This window comes from Leopardus geoffroyi, chromosome C1 (assembly GCF_018350155.1).
Source record: "Leopardus geoffroyi isolate Oge1 chromosome C1, O.geoffroyi_Oge1_pat1.0, whole genome shotgun sequence".
NCBI lineage: Eukaryota > Metazoa > Chordata > Mammalia > Carnivora > Felidae > Leopardus > Leopardus geoffroyi.
The window spans coordinates 71,945,615-71,965,237 of NC_059328.1; the positions used below are offsets into that span (position 1 = coordinate 71,945,615).

At 40.1% G+C, this 19,623-nt stretch overlaps 1 protein-coding gene across 18 annotated transcripts in view; it reads right to left on the reverse strand.

The window, feature by feature from the left end:
• Positions 1–1,313: 1,313 nt before the first annotated feature.
• Positions 1,314–19,623, reverse strand: part of DDAH1 (dimethylarginine dimethylaminohydrolase 1) — a 246,140-nt gene continuing 227,830 nt past the window's right edge. For all 18 annotated transcript variants that reach the window (XM_045478102.1, XM_045478111.1, XM_045478110.1 and 15 more), the window contains 2 exons: positions 7,102–7,245; positions 1,314–4,354 (listed from right to left, as the gene is read on the reverse strand). In XM_045478102.1, coding sequence (XP_045334058.1) covers positions 4,238–4,354; positions 7,102–7,245 — 261 coding nt within the window. In that variant the 3' untranslated portion in view covers positions 1,314–4,237. The remainder of the gene's footprint in view (positions 4,355–7,101; positions 7,246–19,623) is intronic.

The following is a 19,623-nucleotide window of genomic DNA, read 5'->3' on the forward strand; positions in this document are numbered from 1 at the left end:
CCCATTTCCAGAATCTGTAGCTTGTCACGAGAGGGGATTTTTCTCATTCTTACCTTCTGCCATTCTTCTGGAAGGCTGGGAGGAAGATCAGTCAGGAAAGCCCTGCCAACTCTTCCTTTAAAAAGTTCTCCTTTCTCTTCTGTGAGGAGTAAGTACTCTGGCACTTAGGTGGAGGGTTCCATTGCCTACGGGGGCCCTGGGCAGATGTGCCAGGGTGGTAGTTGGCATTTTCTTTTTAGCTTCCATGCCATTTCAATGCTGGCCTAGATAAGGGAGAACTAATCAAGTTGAGAAGATATGGTACAACAATGATGTCTCCAAGGAATTTTAATTACTCTGTGCTTCTAATGAGCAAGTGCACGTACCATTTAGTTACCACGAGAAGACACCAGATTGAACTGACTCTGGGTGTGTGTGAAACCTCATAAGCAGCACATTTTTGACGGCTTGAAGACCCCGGGCTACTAGCAACATGGGCATACTGAACATCTGTGTTATAACACTCCATATAAATTAGAAAGAACTGCTTCGACAACCGTATCATAGAATATTCAGGGCTGTTAAAATTGATGATGTAGATCTCTACTTATTGACATGGGGAGATGCCTGCAATCTATTGTTAAGTGGAGGCAGGCTACTGAACTGCATAATTATGTAAAATTATTCCACATTTATATCTGTACCTCTTTATAGATGTGTGGATATTCTTCAAAATATTAAGAAGAGCATCTCTAGGTTATGAAATTTTGGGTATTTTTTTCTTTACTTTTATTTTTATAGTTTCTTTTGTATTATTTGAATTTTACTTTTACAGTGAGTGGTTATTTTTACAGTCAGAAAAGGAAAACAATAAAGCTGCTTTCAGCTCGAAAAAAAATTGGTGGAAATAAAAAAGACTCATTAAAAAATCTTCAAATTTCCTAAAAGATGCTTACTGCAAACAAACAAAAACCAAAACCAAACTCTTGCATGAACACAGGGAAAAATTGTTGCATGGTTTCCATGACTGAACCGTATAATGTGCTGACCACAGTTAGGAGTGAAAGGAAACAAAGGAAGCCTTAAGGAGGAGCACATGTGAAATCAAGATCTCCTGACCTTGCCTGGGTATCATGCACACTTTTTAGTGCCTGAAGTATGAAGTATCACTTCAAATATCATTTCAATCCAAGATTTTGATGGCAGTGGATTTACAGGTACAGTATTTCTAATTATGGGACAACAGAGAAAACTTCCCATCTCTGACAGCAAGGCAATGGTGACTTCATTTACTACAGCAGTTTTTGTTGCAAAAAAGAGACACATGCTGTTGGTCACAGTACAATTCACACTTTATTCCATCGTGATTTGTATACTTGTAGGATCAGGACAACAAGAGACCAAAATCAGTGCAGAACTTCTCTGGACTAAAGAGCCGTGAAAGGCATTTACTGGTTTTGGCACACAGAGTGGATAACCATACATTGGCTGGAATGTGATGGTCAGCAAATCAAAATGCACACATCTAACACCATGTTGAAATCATGTCTGAGTTCTGTAGAATGTTAAAGATTAAATAATTACCAAGACTAACATGCAACTCTATATAAGTCACATTATTCATCTACAGACTATTTCCCCCTTAGAGATGAGGAGATAGCCTTAGTAATCTGTTCACAATAGCTTAAAGAGCAATCAATACACATTAGAGATCTGCCTGCTGATTTCTACAGTGATTCATTAGAGTTGAAGAAATAATGCTAAATAATGTACTTTCTCTATATTGCCCCTATTAGATTGAATCTTACCGACCAAGTAATTCTGACTCAACTTTTCCTTACTTTAATATAATTCCTATTGTCTTCACAATGTCAAAGAGCAGCTTCTGTTAGTTTATTTATCCTTATAAATCACAACGGGCCAGAGGGGAACCTATGTAATAACAGGTTATCTTTCCTCCGAAAAGAGAACATTATGCTTACGAGAACATCAAAAAATACTACTACTATGCTGCAGATAGTTTGAGTTTTCACATCATCACGTAGGGAGTCCAAAGAAGACAGCCTAGTCAGTTGACATAGCATAGAATGAGATTCTGTAGAAGAGGCACACAGATTCTAAGTGACTTCTTGAGACAGAGGAGCAAAGAGTGCAAGCAAAGGAAAGGAAAGGTGGGAAACAGCCTTCTGCAGAACAGATTGTTCAGAAGAAAAATCTAACTACCTGCAATCGACTATAATACAGTTCTTCAGTTGGGGATGACAGAAGTAAAGATATTAAAAATTATATGCCACTTGCTAGTAAGCCTCATGTGGCTGACTAGGTTAATTTTCCCCAGATTGTTTCTGAGATGCTGAACTCTTCCAGGGAGAAGTTCTGATTTTGCCAGCTCAGAGCCAGATTTAACCCAAAAGGGCAACCATAATTGTGGAAGACAATTTTTCCTTATTAACTTGAGCATGTGGGTAACATTCATTTTCTCTCTGGTAAAAACATACTATTCACCTATGATGAGACAATTCCAAATATGACAGTGACTAAGATATGGTTCATTCATGGGATGCTATTTAAGATATCTGCATGTGAAATGAATTTAAAGTTAAGCAAAAAGGAGAGGAAAGGAATTCTTCAAATCCTGGCATTAGATCATCAAATAAACGAAAAAGACAGATAGTAGTTATGGATGCCTTGGTTTTCTCAGAGGCTTATCACTTCCATTTGGTCACTAAACCTAAGAAATGATTGGTTAGAAATACATAGGTAAGCAGAGCAAGACTTTCAGTCATATTTCTTAATCTCCCTGATTGTTAATCTTGAACAACAAGCTACAGGCAATACCGGAAAGGTGGAGATGACTAGGAAGTTTGATAACATGCCTGGATCAGTCACCATTCCTTGGAAAGTACCATTTCCTTGGCCTGCTAAGAGGCTGTTTCTTTCAGGTTTAAGTAAAAGACAATGATCTCTCCCTTCACTGCGGCATTGTTCTTTGTAAGAGACTGGCATCAGTTTTAGGTTGTGTAATTTAAAAGCTAGAGAGGAAAAAAGTGTTAATTGAATTCCACAGTACATAATCATAGATATTTCAAAGTAGAATTGTCCATTGTCTGCGGTTTCAAGCACCAAGCGGATCACTTCCTGTACATGCTCCATCTGGCTCTCACTAGACCATCAATAATCACTTTTAGATGCAATGTCTCTTTTCAAAGAAATAACGTCGTTAGACCAGGATAATTGCAGGGGGGTAGAAGGCTGGAAATAGGGTGAGTCACTTTGGGGGGGGGGTGGGAATAGAAATGAGCTGATGGAATAAATAAGAGTATTCCCCAAGGTCTGTAAATGGCTAGTGATAAAGCAAAAATTCATGGAATGTGACTTAAAAGACTTCCTAAGACATTGTACCCATATGGTGTCTTGATCTACGATCCTAGCAACCCTATGGAGCTGAATTTACCTTCCTAGCTGTGGTGTCCTACTTATGGAATTTAGTTATCTGGGGCAAACCCCATCAGGATATGCTTCTTTGTAGTTAACTCTTCCCCAAATAGTCTCTCTGATTTTGGTCACAATTCTGCTGAGGGACCTGTCTGCCTTTCCTGGGGAGAATGGAGGTGGTGGCCAAATACGTAGCCATGAGCCAGAGGAGACGGATGTGGCAGATGGGGGAGGCCTGCAGGAAGGTATCCAGAAGGCAAGACAGTGGATTTTACCTAAGGTAATAGAAGTGGGAAAGGCAAAAGAAAATAACTGGAAACAAAATTTCCAGAGTTCAGATGAAAAAAAAAAAAAAAAAAGAAGGAAACGGAGAGGATTCAGGAACGAGGGAATTTTTCAGGAACGAAAGATGATTAATGATACAGAGAAAAACAAAAAACAAAACGCAAAACAACCCAGCCTATCTGACTGATCAAGAAGATACCCTTTAGCATATATTGGCAACTAAACAGCATATATATATTTCACACCAATAATACAAACACTAAAATGAGTGTTTCTTTACTATTATTAATCACAGTTCAATAATTCATTAGCTCTATATTTTCTAGATTGCTTAATTCATTTAGCAAAACCCACGGCTTAGGTACCACCGCAAGGGGCGGGGGGAGGGGTGCAGAATGAAGCAAACTTGGAATCAGACTTTTGTAAACCAGAGTTAGTAGCACAGTGGCACAGTAGATTGTCAATGAACACGATAGGAGTGGTACAGTTATCGGCCTTGTGAGTGCAGTATTGCTGGCTACAAGGGAGGGACTTCAACTCAGGAGTCTACCTTCTTGTTAATTAAAATTGAGCAGCATGTGAGCAGCCCATCCACCTTTTCCAGTTCAGAATGGCTCACGGGGATCAGCATATGGTCCTTCAGCTTCTCATAAACCTGCAGCAGGAATCAAGGAAAGGTAAAGAAGAAGGATTGTGCCTCTGCCTCTGTCTTACCCTACCCCCACCTCCTTGCCTAGTGCAGAGAATTAATGTGGCTTGCAAGTTTAGGCATCTCAGCCATGTAACCCCAAGATGTGCATGCAATCTAGACCACATATGTGCCCACAGCCATACTGATGGAGCTAGCAGCACTGGTTAACCACTAGCTCTATGCTTTAACCTCAAAGGCAAAGATGTGTCAAAAATGTGGTTGTTACTAGAGATGCCTTCACTCTGCCGTTGTCACTGGGAGATTGAGCGATACGTGAAAGCCGGTGGCAGTGTTTTCAGCCTCAATAGTACTCTCCCTCTCCACACTTTAAAACCCTCTTAACTGTACTTTAATGTTTCTTTCCTTACCAACACCACTGGAAAAACCTGACAAAACAGAATTTAAATGAAGTATTTCAGGTCAAACTGCTTTTTTTTTTTTTTTTTTTTAAATTTTTTTTTTTTTTTTTAACGTTTATTTATTTTTGGGACAGAGAGAGACAGAGCATGAACGGGGGAGGGGCAGAGAGAGAGGGAGACACAGAATCGGAAACAGGCTCCAGGCTCTGAGCCATCAGCCCAGAGCCCGACGCGGGGCTCGAACTCACGGACCGCGAGATCGTGACCTGGCTCAAGTCGGACGCTTAACCGACTGCGCCACCCAGGCGCCCCGGTCAAACTGCTTTTAAATTACAGGTGTGAATTTTATAGCATCTTTTGACACTAATAGAAAGCATGTGTCAAAACTTCAAATTAACAGTCCACAGATTGTTCTCTGATGATCAAACAAAGCACATTAAAAAAAAAAAAAACAACAACAAAATCCCTTGAAAACACACTGTCTAAAAGCAATCTACCATGCTTCTTCAGGAAGCACTTTGCTCCTTAAAATTCAGTACAGTGGTTAATTAAGAGTGCTGGAGCCACAGCTGGGCTCCAAACTCAGTTCTGTCAACTCACCACCTAAAGTGTGACTTCAACCAAAATGCCATGTCCCCTCTTAGCCTTGGGTTACTACTCTGTAAAATTAGAGTAGCAAAAGCGCCCTCCCAGGGCCGCAGTAAGGAATCAATAAGATAATGCACGCAGCGCACTTGGCCCAGTGCCTGGAGCAGTGGAAGCCTCAGTGAACATGGATGCTATCATCGTTACTGTTGATAGACACAGGACTGAATCCAGAAGAGGTTAATCATTGTCTGGTTGTCAGATGATCACTGTGGCTGGAGAAGCAGGAACGATCCAGAGCTGTGTTTCTCCAAGTGAGTGCGGTGACCTAGGTACTTGTTGGTATTGCAGATTCTAGGATTCTAGGGTGCAGATTCTAGATCTAGGAACATGCTTTTTTAACAAACCTGAGGCACAATAAAATTTGAGACCCACTATTCATCTGAGAGCTGGTTAAGCCCCAGTATGAAGTAAGGGGTCCTATAGTTTCCTCAGCGTCACACTTTCCGCCATGGAAACAGAGAAATCATCTATGTATCTCCCCACCATTTTCTTTTAATCTGCCAAGAAGGTGACTAATTAAGATAAGCCTAGTAATTACACAATATCACATATTTAAAAGATAGCCAAGGGGCGCCTGGGTGGCGCAGTCGGTTAAGCGTCCGACTTGAGCCAGGTCACGATCTCGCGGTCCGTGAGTTCGAGCCCCGCGTCGGGCTCTGGGCTGATGGCTCAGAGCCTGGAGCCTGTTTCCGATTCTGTGTCTCCCTCTCTCTCTGCCCCTCCCCCGTTCATGCTCTGTCTCTCTCTGTCCCAAAAATAAATAAACGTTGAAAAAAAAATTAAAAAAAAAAGATAGCCAAAACATTTTCTAAAATGTTTAAAGATGTAAAATTTTAAGTTAGATGTAAAAAAAGATGAGTGGTTATCAAAGGCTCTTGTGTAATGCTCAGTATGAATATCTTATTCCTTCAGGCAGAGCTGAAGATGCTGAAATGCCTAAAACAGATATGGACATGTGGAGGGTCTATGGATGAGCACTGTTGTGTCTCCGTGGTTAAAGTAAACTGCGGTTGCTAAAGTATACAAATGAGACTGGCAGAATGCCCTGAAAGACAAAGGAACATCTTCTAAGACCAGAAAGAATTCCATATCTAGGGACAATTCCCTTGTTGGCACATAAATGCAGAGGCTCTTAGAGGGACAGGTAGGTGCCTGACTGCAAGTATACTTTCTTTTTGCTCTTTCCGATCCTTTGCTACCTGGGGTGTGCAGCCCAAAGCCCTTCTTTTTGTAGCCCTGACAATTAGCGCCCACCTCTGGGTCATTCATACTTCTCTGCCATAAGAAGCTAATGACGTTCTGAGGAAGGGCAGCTCACATTTGTCCGAAAACAATTCGAGTTGACCATCTAATTGTAGGTGTCTATGCTTAATGAGTATTTAAGTGTGCGGAGGTATGTGTAATCAGAGGTGGAGCACAGACTTGGGAGATCTAAGTACTTATTTGAAAAGTTCTGAATACCAGACACAATCACCTCAACTACTGTGCACACATTAGTGACCAATGACATGAATGAGAAGCATGAGTTAAATCAAACTTTCCTTGTGACCTATATTATCCTTTCTGCTTTCATAATGATTTGATGTGTATAGAGGAAAAGGAAGTGCCTGTTATTTGTCACTCCATCATGAAAAAATTCCCTAGGCAGGAAGACTGTCATGGAGGCCTATTCAGCTGCAGTGGCCAGGAAGGAGGGTTTTTTACCTTTGCACTTTCTGGATACTCTTCTGGGGTTCGGTGTAGCAAGACGTGGCCTTTGTTGGGGATATTTAGGTATATACAGTTCGCGGCCATGTCATCAGGCACAGTGAGTTTGTCATAGCGGTGGTCACTCATCTGTTGCATGATCTATAAAGAGAAACAAAGCAGGTTTAAGCAGAGCATTTCCCCACACTTTCAAACAGAAGGAAGGCAGTGTGTGGGAATAAGCTTGCAACGGATGCCTAAGAATGTTCTTGTCAAGTTCCTGCCTATTTCCTCTAGTCATTGAGAATCCCAGGAGGAAAACTCGATGAAGCTATGATTCTTTGGAAGAGCTGGAAGGGTTCTTCTTGTTTTGTTTTGTTTTATGAAAGTGTGCATTTGTGTGTAATTTTAAAAAGGTTTTAAAACTGTCCATAATTTTTTGTTTTTGTTCATAAGATCTATCACTAAGACATGAAATGGACACATATACAAAGGCCCAGTGGGGATTTGATGATATTCTTGGCTGAGTAAGAAGGGCTGTCCTGCTCTATAGGAAAAAGGGTCCCTAGTGGTAATCATTCTGGTCAATAATCTGATTTAGTAATAACTGTCCCCCCCCCCCAATTTCCTCTGGTAGATACATTTAAATTGAATTAACCTGTCTGTTACAGGTGATGTCCTTAATACAATAAACATAAAAATCACTTGAGAATGTTAAACTCCTATTCCTAGGTCTCACTAGGTCTCATCCCCAGGGATTCTGGTCTGTCAGATTTGAAGTGAGGTACAGAAAATTTGCATTCTAAACCTCTCCAGGTAATTCTGAGGCAGATGGTCCCTAGACCACACCTGGTTAAAAAACAAACAAACAAAAAACCTGATGTAACAGGTCTATTCATCAAATGATGGGATTATTAATGCCTTACTATAAAAATAGTTTAAAAAAATCACAAAAATGAACTTTGCACAAAATTTAAAAATTGATCTCATTCTCGTCTTTTCAAAAAAAATGAAAACAAAAACCCAAAAAACAACCACAACCTCACTACAAAAATATCCAAACACCAAACAAACAAAACGAAAACAAAAAACAACCCCACAACAACTTAAATATATTTTGGGCTTCGCTATGCAGACTCTTTCCATTCTTTATCAATATCCATACATTATAAGGAATTTGCTGAAATGTCATGCCATAACGGTATACCAATATCTTTTCCATAATCTGGCTTGATCTACTTTTCCAGCCAGGTCTCCCTTTATCCCTTAATATTTGTATGGAAATGTGCTTCATATTACTAGGCCTCAGAATTCAGAAGCCTTGACCACTCACTCGTGGCAGCAATGGACAGCAAGATTCACAGTATGGAAGAGTGCAAGAGACAGCACGTTCCCTGCAGAAAATTCATTCCAAAGACCACGTGAAGGGTGGCATAGGGTAAGCTCCTACTGACCCACCAATCAGGTCAACTGCTCACTTCTCCTAGTGTGGAATATGTCAAGAGCCGGGAAAGAGCAAGAGGAATCTGATAATGGAATATCCTTGGCACAGAAGGAAACATCAGCAATGGGGATGAGCTTAAGCACTATATCAAAGGCTGAGAGACAAAGATGAGTAAGACACAGATCCAGTGTTTGCAGAGGTTACAGGCTAATGGAGGAGACTGGCAAACAATTATACTACAATAAGAACAAGCAGGGCACCATGGAAAACATTGAAAATTTATTATCTAGTCTCAAAATTCCCATTTTATAGATGAACAAACAGGACTGATAGAGAAGTCAAATAACTTGCTCGAAGTCATACAGGTAGATTTCAACCCAAATCTGTGCAACTCAAAACCTTTCTTAATCATCTTACTTTGCTCTCTTTCTTGACCTCCAGAGCTGCAGCACATCTCGCTTTCCTATAAACTACTATAACATCTCCTTTTCTGTACTCATTTGGTACTTATTATTTATTGTCCTGTGGTATCACTAACTCTTCTTTCATATGTAATCCTATTCTGACATGGTACAGTTTGGTATAGTTATAGGACTTGACTGGACATTTCTCTTGCACTTTTTAACTTAAATTGTTCCCTAAAGGGATGGATCCAGAGAGGGTGTCATCCGATGGGTTGGTTCTTCTTTAGAGCCCTGATTGAGAAATCTTAGATCTACTTGGATATGTGGACATTTAAGAGGTTAAAGACACTCCTGGGGTGCCTGGGTGGCTCAGTCAGTTGAGTGTCAGACCTCAGCTAAGGTTGTGATCTTGCGGCTTGTGGGTTTGAGCCCCATGCTGGGCTCTGTGCTGACAGCATGGAGCCTGCTTTGGATTCTCTGTCTCCTTTTCTCTCTGCCCCTCTCCAGCTCATGCTCTCTCTCTCTCAAAAATGAAATAAAAATTAAAAAATAAAAATGAAGAAAAAGTGTATAAAAATGAGAAGTTAAAGACACTCCTAAAGTGTAACTACTCTAAGCAAATTAAAAACATATTCAACTTAGCCCTCTTTATAAAGTGGGTATGTCCAGAAATAAAATGGAGAGGCTTATTGAAGAGAAAAACAATGCATATCCAAGTAGCTCTCTTCTATTATGAATTTCTATGTAAACACATCTTATGCAGACTTTCTTTTTGGCTGCTTTCAAAACACATTAATAGTAGCTTTCACTGTATGGGAGGGGGCACATTAAACCATTAACTCTGGAGTGACCCCTGGGTTTGAGTCTCAGCTCTAGGCTTTAAATGTAAATTTAAGCTTTTTGTTTGTTTTTTGACTTCTTGGTTTCCTCACTATAAAACTGGGATAATAATAGCCTTTGATACACTTATTGTGAAAGTACATGAAGATAATATATATAATGAGACATAGTAATAAGCCCTTAATAAGCTAATAGTATTTTATGGCAGCATGACCAGCCAAGTAGGGGTCAAGTTTCTAGTCTGCAATCAGAAAGAGGTAGGTCTGAATCCATGCTCTGCTATACACTAACTGTGTGACCTTGAGCAAGTCACTTAAGCTCTCCAAGGCTCATTTTCCTCAACTGTAAAATGGGATGACAATTTCATACCTATTTCCTATAGAGTAATTCTGAAGGTTATTTTAAAAGACAAAGCAAAAGAGATTATGTCTGCAAAGTGCTTAGCACAAGTTCCTAGTACATATTCAATGTGTAATAAATGTGCACCTTTCCCTCTTTGTTTCTTGCAAGTCATTTGGCATCTAGCAGGTGATCAAAATATGCTTGCCACTAATTGATTCATTTCTTCACCCCTTTCAAAGGATATAGCAAACTTCAAGAGTATACTGAGATGTTCACAATTATGTATGTGAACAACTGCATGTATAAAAATGAGGTACGGTCTACATCCAGAAAAAGAAACACAATTCATTTGTTAATGTGAACCGGGCTAAACCAGTGAGGCCAATGTTTGTCTTTTTCCTTATGCTGTACAATAGGATACTATACCCTGTGGTCCTAACCCAAATGATTTTGGATGTAAGATAATAGGAAGTGGTGGACCTGGGGCAAACTAGACCTGAAAGCATTAAAACAGAGAAAGAAAAGAAAAAACCTTATGTATATCAAACTGAACACATACATGTCTCTGTCAGTTTGTGACCTGTGATTTAGTGAAATAGTCCAGAAGCTCAATAAGCAGATTGATTTCTTCAAGATGTAAGTGGAGCTATCTCTAAATGCAAGACAAAAACTAGGATTTATAAAACTTCTCATCAATTTCTCTTAGTCAGTCTGGCCAGCATGTTTCTTTCTGGGTGCAGGGAATAGGACTGTATGACATCTGAATCTCTGTTGTGTGTTGTTGAAGGTGGGCCAAGATGGTTAGTCTGCTCATTTACAGTTAGAACTGACTGTCATCCTTCATGTGGATTAGATACAGTTTATCTGAGAAGTTTAGGATTTCTTCCAGACCACCGGGAGACAGTTCCCTGGGCCAGAGGTTTACTAAGTGGGACCTCAGTGATTCAAGGACTTCCCAAAGATCCTTAAAAAACATGGTATGTACAGCCATTGTTACCTGGTCAAGCTCAGACACAAAGAAAACAAAATCCAGAAAACTGAATATTTCCATTGACCCGATTTTCTAATCAACTGGGAGAATTGTGGGCAGCCCATTTTAGTCTATCACATTAGGCTAGTTGCTCCCACCATTCATAAGCACTAGATAATTGCCAGTTGGTTTTCCATCTGCTCTACAGATGATTCGCTGCATTCTTTATCCAAAGGTAAAGAAATCACCTATCCCTCCTGAGATGAGTTGAAAGAGAAAGAAGCATGGCAAAATCACACCGACAGGCCTGACTATACCTTCAATGGTCCCATGAGCAGCCCGGCCAATTTTCCCACCTCGCAGTCTGACTCATGCATGTCCGGTGGTGACAATGAAGTAGAAACATGGAATGTTGTACATTCCAGAGGAAGTGTTATCAGGGATCGTTAACAGTGCTGACTTCTTGTTTATCAGTGAGGGAACAAACTAAAATCTCCAAGGTTGTGCCTACTTCAGAAAGTGCCCAGTTTCTTCTGAGTAATGGAGACTGTAGATTTCCTTTCGTGGTGTGCTTTATTTACTTGGGTTCCATCTCTTTCCACCCTCTCTCCCATCCCCCACTCTCACTTCCTTGAGTGAACAATCCTGCCCCCTTGGTGCCTATGTGTTTGCTTTGTTGACATTTATTTGAAACTGTAATCACTGCTTTTCCTCACTCTTTGGTGTTTCTCTCTTTTCCGGACCTTATATTTATAATTTATAGCTTCTGGTGGGAGTATTCTCAAAATTACTGACATCGGAGCCAGTAGTCAACATAGCATTGTTTGAGGATAGTTTCATTTTTTTTTTTTTTCATTACTGTCAGGAAAGGAATAATAACACCCTTGGTGGGGACATAATTTAATACTGGGAATAGATAAAGTAACTCACCAGTAAATTCTACTGAGAGTTATTCTTAAAATAAATGTCTTAACAAAGCCACCTTAGGAGAAGTTTTTCAATCAATTTATCAAGGTCCCATGGTTATCATTTTAAGACAGGTTAAAAATGTGCCAAAAGAAATGACTTTTAATAATAGAACAGGTCCCATTTGGAGCAGTGAGTGGTTCTGTTTAACTGTGGAAAGGAGAAAACACAAAAGCAATGCCAGGCGTAGTCTTTCTAAATGAGAAGGATTTAGGAAGTGGTAACTGTAAGTAATAAACAAAAAATACATTGTTTTTTTTTTCTTGAAAAAGCTAAAGGTTCTGATTCTAAACACAAAGAGTTTCTGTGTTTTGGAACAAAGAACAGGTTTCTCTTTTCCTGTGAGAGTGATTGTTTTCCTTTCTCATATATGTTGCTATTGTCTGAATAAGAAAGCTTGCCATTTATTTATAGCTGGGTTCAGGAAATACGTATATACACACAAGGCAGGGTGCGCAGCTCCCCATTTGGAGGGGAACACACAGAAAAAGATTCAGAAGACATGTCTCTAACATCTTTCCTCTGTTGTTGGAACTGGCACTGTGAGGATGTGCTCATGTGGCCTGCCTGGCAGGGCATCGCCTCAGAGAGCTCAGGCTCCCAAGGAGGAAGATGCAGTCACAGTGAAGGGAGGAGATCTTGCTTCCTCTTTGTGGGTGCACAGAAGCCTTTGTTAAAAGATGAGCATCATTTCAAATATCTTGAGAATGTGGCTGTTGGCTGCTTAGTTCTATGTGCCAACATTTTTCCTAAAAGGGTGGAGGTGGTGTACTGCTCCAGAATGCTGTGTAAAGTGTTCTTTGAACCCCAGGGGATGTACTTCCTGCTTCTCACTGTGCCCCAAGCCAGAAGGGAAAGGAGAAAGCACCGAAACCCTCTATAGACACTCCAAATTCCCGAGAGACCCTAGACTCTGGCTAATATCTATGAGTCCTACATGGCTTGGAAGATCTGGGAAGTCAAGTCCCTGCTCTAACGTGCCATTTCTGACTTTTGCCATTTCCCAAAATAATTATTCCATTTTGTGCAAAACATAGTAAGTATTATTGGCATTGGACACAAATGGTGTTTAGTTCAATCCAACAGTCCTTTTCGGAGGCCCCCTTTGGGCTAGACACGATGTCAGTGAGAGGTGGCAAAGAGAAAGACACCCAAGGATAATTCAGTCACAGACTCTGCCTTTAGGAGATGACAATCTATAATTTAAAGCAGGACAAGCACACGAAGGCGATGCCAGCAGTAAAAAGAAAGTCAACTTCGCTTCTATTACAGACATCCCCTTACTGAAGAAGGCACGCAGCAGAGTGGAAATGGTTCTGAGGACCATCTTGGCTGCATCATCGTGGTCTGTTACACAGCTGCGGGTTTGGAGGAATCAGCCTTGCTCCCCAGAGTAGAGCTGTCACAAAATAGAGTGGGAAATGTCTGGCTTTCAGCCCAAGAGAATTTGCATGGCTAGTTGCATTAACAACCAGGCATTTCCGTCAGTCCTAACGTTTCTGGGAATTTTCTCATTCAAAGGACTGGAAGACAGCTACATTCTCCCACTTGTTACTCATGGTTTCTTTGTATTACATCAATTACTTAAAAAAATTCTTGGGCTATGTTGTTTCACAGAACGGTTTAGGACTTATTGGTCAAATACTGAAGCAAAGGTGTATAGAAGGTATTTAGAGATGTTTAGGAAATATTCAGAGCACGGTTGGCTCACTCACAATTGATCTTTTATGAAATATACATATGTACCCATCTCAATGTATCAAAACAGTCAATATTAAAAGGGACAGATTATAGATTCTATTGAGATGTATGATATATGATGTTCAAGCCCACTATTTGTTGCTACTGGATACCTAAAATCCCTCATTTGTTTATACATCCATCAAGGTTTTATTGAGAGCTGACAATATACCAGGCATTAAGCCCAGGCAGTCCTTTTAAGGCTGGGTCAATATAACTACGGATAACATTCTAGAACTATTATGTTTTCATTTTTTTTTTATAGTCTTACAGTGGATCAACTCAAAATGAACGGAACCTGAGAGAGGTTGTCTTTTAAACATCCTCTCTGAATTGATGGGCTGTACATATCCTAAAACTGAAGTGACATGGTTCTTTTTAGTTAAAGCTGGGCCAACTTTCAATGCCAAATATTCCTTTCGAAGCTAGCTGCCATTTTCTCCACAACTCTCTCTCCTATTTGGAGCTGCTCCTTTTGTTCAGATCATAAGGCCCACTTGAATATGGGGATGAAAGACTTCTGTTATTCAAACTACAACCATAAACTGTATGAACCATTTCTCGAAGGGATCCTCAAAAACAATGGTTTCTGTGGAAGGCTGGGAAAAACTCCCACACTGGGAGGACCGCTCTGAGCTCTGTGAAGGGCTGGGGAGAAGCGTATACGCAGGAGGAACAAGGAAGAGCCTCTGGGTGAGTTATAGTCCTCACTTTCTAATTTCAGGGGTGCAGGGGAAAGAAATTCAGACCAAAGCACCCCTTCCAAAAGGCAAAATCTGGGATCCTATCTCCTTTCTTAACCCTGCCCATGCATTCTCCAAGACTAGCTCTGTCGCAGAAGCAGATCTCCCACAGTCTAGTCCTTGTATGTTGTATCCAAGATATATCTTGTTGCCTCTTTGGCTACTGAAGCCATGCCCTGACTATGCTTCCCCAGATACCTGCACCCTAATCTCACCTTCGAAAATTAACTCCCTTGGGTACTGGAGGCTTGGTGATCTTTCAGGTTCCCTGTGTCACTGGATAGCAGGAAACAACTGCAGCATTTATTGAGCTATCTTCTATTTATTGGTGGTTCATCTATTCTTCATTTATTTCTCACAACAATTCATTTTTATGCATGAGGAAACCAAAGTTCTTAGAAATTTAATAATTTGTCCAAGGTCACATGTTAAGACAGTAAATCCAGGATTCAAGTCTAGGTACCTCAACCTCCAAGTTCCCACCTTTTTCCTGTCAAACTACCACCTCTCCAACATCCCTTGAAAGACTAGACTCTGAGGGGCACCTGGGTAGTTCAATTGGTTAAGTGTCCAACTCTTGATTTTGGCTCAGGTCATGACCTCACGGTCAGGAGATCGAGCCCCGAGTCAGGTACTCAGCGTGAAGCCGACTTGGGAGTCTCTCTCTTTCCTTCTTTCTCTGCCCCTCCCCTGCTGGTGCATGCACATGCACGCTCCCTTTCTCTCAAAATAAATATGTATTTTTTATTTAAAACATTTTTTTAATGCTTAGTTTTTTTGAGGGAGAGAGAGAGAGGCAGAGAGAGAGAGGGAGACACAGAATCAGAAGCAGGTTCCAGGCTCTGAGCTGTTAGCACAGAGCCTGATGCAGAGCTCAAACCCACAAACCGTGAGATCATGACCTGAGCCAAAGTCAGATGCTTAACCTACTGAGCCACCCAGGTGCCCCAAAATAAATAAAAATTAAAAAAAAAAAAAAAGACTAGACTCTGAGCTCACAAGCTGGCAGCCTTTGGGCTAATTTTTCCTGTAGATACAACTTATTTAACATGCATATATTTTTTACAGTTTGCATTTAAATGCACTTTAGATGGAGAAGGTCTGGCTCCTGAAGCCATCTGAGTTTGCTACTGAACTCCATGGATTGGTTTCTTTAAAGCTGGCTGTTATGTTCTTTAAGTAGATGAAAGATGAGTAGAGCCTTTGGGGATAGAAAAAAAAAAAAAAAAACAGTGGGTAAAGAGGCATTATTGCTTCTAGAGCAGCAGAGGGGCAGGCTCTAAAGTGAGAGATAAGAAATGGCGAAACACACACACTTTGCAATGACATCCAGAATCAGCCCTGTTCACTCTGACCCTAGCACTGGTGGATTAATGCTTATTTTCTGTGTGAGTAAATATTCCTTAGTTATCTCATCAGCAGGGCATACATTTAAATTTTCTTTTGCAATAACTGTGATTGCTTTACTTTGAGTCATTCAAAATCCTCTGCCCAGTCTGCTGGGCACAAACCCATTTGTGAAAGGGTTGCCTAGGGGTTAGAGAAGAATCTGTCCTCATGAAAGAGCTCCCCCCCCCCACCCCCCTTCTGGAAGAAGATGAAGAAATTCATCATTGGGACCTCCAGTTATATCACTCTACCTGAATGTATACTCTTAGACTAGGTGGTTAAAAAAAAAAATCTTTAATGTATGTTCGGTACTCTGAGATTTTTAGCTCCAGGAAGTAGTGTGTTGGTAAATGTAGGGGAAAATATATGCATGTGTATGGGGAAAATATATGCATGTGGGTATATTTACCCACATAAGTTTATTATAAATTTTACTGGTATAAAGGATAGGTAGCACACAATTTATAAATAATAATAAAACAGTTAATATTCCTTACTGTAAATTTTGTATTGCCAATTGATTCTCACAACAGAATGCTTCTGTTGACTTTTTGCAGAGCTCGTGCATCTGACGCCAACCTATTGTTGCAATTGACAAACAAGTGTAGTTCCAACATGGCTATTGGTTGATATTTTTGTTTATCCTAATGAGACAAGTGAAACAATGAAAACATACATTGGAACTTCGTTTGTTTGTTGATGATATGGGTGGCTTCTTTGCTGAATTACATAATAGCTTTTGAATACTGGAAGAATACTCCCTCACTGTAATGGCTATACAAGTGACACACTTTTAAGTTTAATCTGTGGGATTAAAATTTCTTCCATCAGTTTCTTATGTCTGGACAATCAATAAAAAGCTAAATTAAGTTGATTTTTGTGATGCACACATTCCCACTGTTGCCAATTCCCAGTTACCAACATAACATTATTGAATACAGAGTTGGGAAGAGATATGTAATGGCATGCCATTATCGAATATTACCATCATGCATGTACACAACAGATGTAAATAACCTTTAAGAGCACAGCTAATGAATGGTCAAATGTAGTACAGGAATTAGGAAGTGATAAGTTTTTAGTATTGTTTCTAGTATAATTTATTTAGTTTTAAGTTCACACAATTTAATGTTTTAAGTTTATTTATTTATTTTGAGAGAGAGAGTGAGTGAAAGCAGGGTGGGGGGGGCGGGGCAGAGACAGAGAGGGAGACAGGGAATCCTAAGCAGGCTCCTCACTGTCAGCACAGAGCCCAACAAGGGGCTGAACCCACAAACTGTGAGATCATGACCTGAGCCAAAAATCAAGAGTAGGATGCTCAACCGACTAAGCCACTCAGGCACCCCTACATAACTTAATTTTTAATAATGGCTGTGTTTAACAACCAGCTGGCAAAATTCTGAAAATTTAACAATTGGCTCTCATAAGCTGGGAGGAGGTGGTTCCAGTGAACCACTGCCCTACACAGGAGACTTCACAGTTTTAGAAGACTTGGTTCCTGGATGTTAGTATGAGTTGGCTTTCATTAAAGTTACTTTAAGTAGCCCTACAGCCTCTTTGTTAATGACACAGATAACTTTAGCTTTAAAATTTGGCTCATATAACTTTTGCTTCCTCATGGCAAACAACAATTGGGGATTAACCTTCAGTGGGCTTATGAAACTCAAGAACTCTTGGAAGGGTGGCAACTGGGTTTGCTAAAGAGGAGCCTAAATTCACTGATGCTCTCAAACATGCCAAGAAAACGTGGAAAGGCTTTCCCCTTTTCATACTAACTGGAAGCCTAAAGTCTGTCCTATATGTCAAGAATGAAATGAGAATCCATGGTCTGTATTCTTAAACTTGGCACCGATTTAAATCATTGTTTTCCCTTTAAATCTTCTGTTTTATTTCTGGTTATTATGCTATCCTTCATGCATCTTTGTAAGCCACTTTTACAAAATGAGGTGAGGTAGGTGTATATAATTTCAGACAGTTCTTCTAGAAACATATTTTTAAATTATAAACAAAAAAACTAATTACGAAGAAAATCATAAAACACAAGCTTTTTGTAAAAGAATCAACTATGAAAAGTTAAGATTCTAGTGAACTTAAAACAACCATATACTTCTGTCAAAACTCATTGAATTGTACATTTAAAGTGTGAAGTGTATGAAAATTAAGTGTTATTGTATGGAAATTATATTTCAATAAAGCTAATGAAAAAGACTGAAGTCTTCTTTCTCCCCTCTCTGCCACATCTTACTTGTCTCCTTTTTCCTATATGGTAGTGACATGGGTTCATCAGATCTTTTTAATTAATTAAAAAAAGTTTAATGTTTATTTATTGTTGATAGAAAAAGAGCACGAGCGGGGAAGGGGGAGAGAGGGAGGGAGACACAGAATCAGAAGCAGGCTCCGAGCTATCAGCACACAGCCTGACGCGGGGCTCGAACTCACGAATTGTGAGATCATGACCTGAGCCAAACTTGGCTCCTTAACCAACTGAGCCACCCTGGCGTCCCCTTCAGTTTTTTTTTTTTTTTTTAACATACATACTTGAAACAAAATCTGCTCACCCTCCATTGAATTTGTCAGTAAAGGAGTCTGAACATCACAGGTCCAGAAGCTCCAACTCCATTTCCTTCAAAGGCTGGTAATGAAAATCTCTAGAGGTGGGCGCCTGGGTAGCTCAGGCATCCAATTCTTGATTTCGGCTCAGGTCATGGTCTCATGGTTAGTGAGTTCTAGCCCCACATCAGGCTCTGCACTGACAGTATGGAGCCTGCCTGGGATTCCCTCTCTCCCTCTCTCTGTGTGCCTGCCATACTCATGCAAGTCCACACGTGCACTCTCTTTCTCTCTCTCTCAAAATAAGTAGATAAACATAACAAAAAGAAAATCTCTAGAGGCTCTGTACCCATGAAGGCAATTACATGTGGCCTTGTTACTCAGTTTCTATAATCATCTCATATTTATTACGTTTTTGCCCATGTGTACGAAGTGGTTCCAAAACCTGAAAATAGTATGTTACACAAAAATCTAATAAACGTTGGTACTGTATATAGCTACTTAATTCCTGGCTCCTGAAAAACACTCTTGGTAGCACAGGCTACTTGATGTTCAGGAGTCACTGCTGTCCTTCATCAGGCATAAGCACCTTAACTATCATGTGCTCAGAAATCACAATTTCTGTGAAATAGGGTGGACAAATCTCATTCATATTTTAGGACTGGGTTTCTCAACCTCAGCACTCTGGATATTCTTTGTTTATGGGGGCTTCCTGTGCACTGTAGGATGGTTAGTAGCATTCCTGTCCTCTACGTACTACACGCCCGCAGCATCCACTCTCCCACCCACCATGCTGTGACAAAAATATCTCCAGATATTACCAAATGTCCCCTGGGGGGCAAAGTTGCCTCTGGTTGAAAACCACTGTTTTTAGAATAAAGTCATCAAATTTATTTATATTTTAGGAAAAGAGCAGATGGTTATGGGAAAGAGGAGGAAAATTAACCAGAAAAAGAAAGAAATCAAATTGCCAAATAAGTATACTATTTACTCTTCAATTCTTCCTCTGAATTAACAAGAGCCCTGAAAAGAAAGAGATTAGTGTTTAAGAAAACAGCTGTTGTCCCCATATATCTTTTCCCAGAAACCAAAATACCCTGTAAATGACTACAACCAAACCATGGCTAATGGAGAAAACATCCATCCTCATTT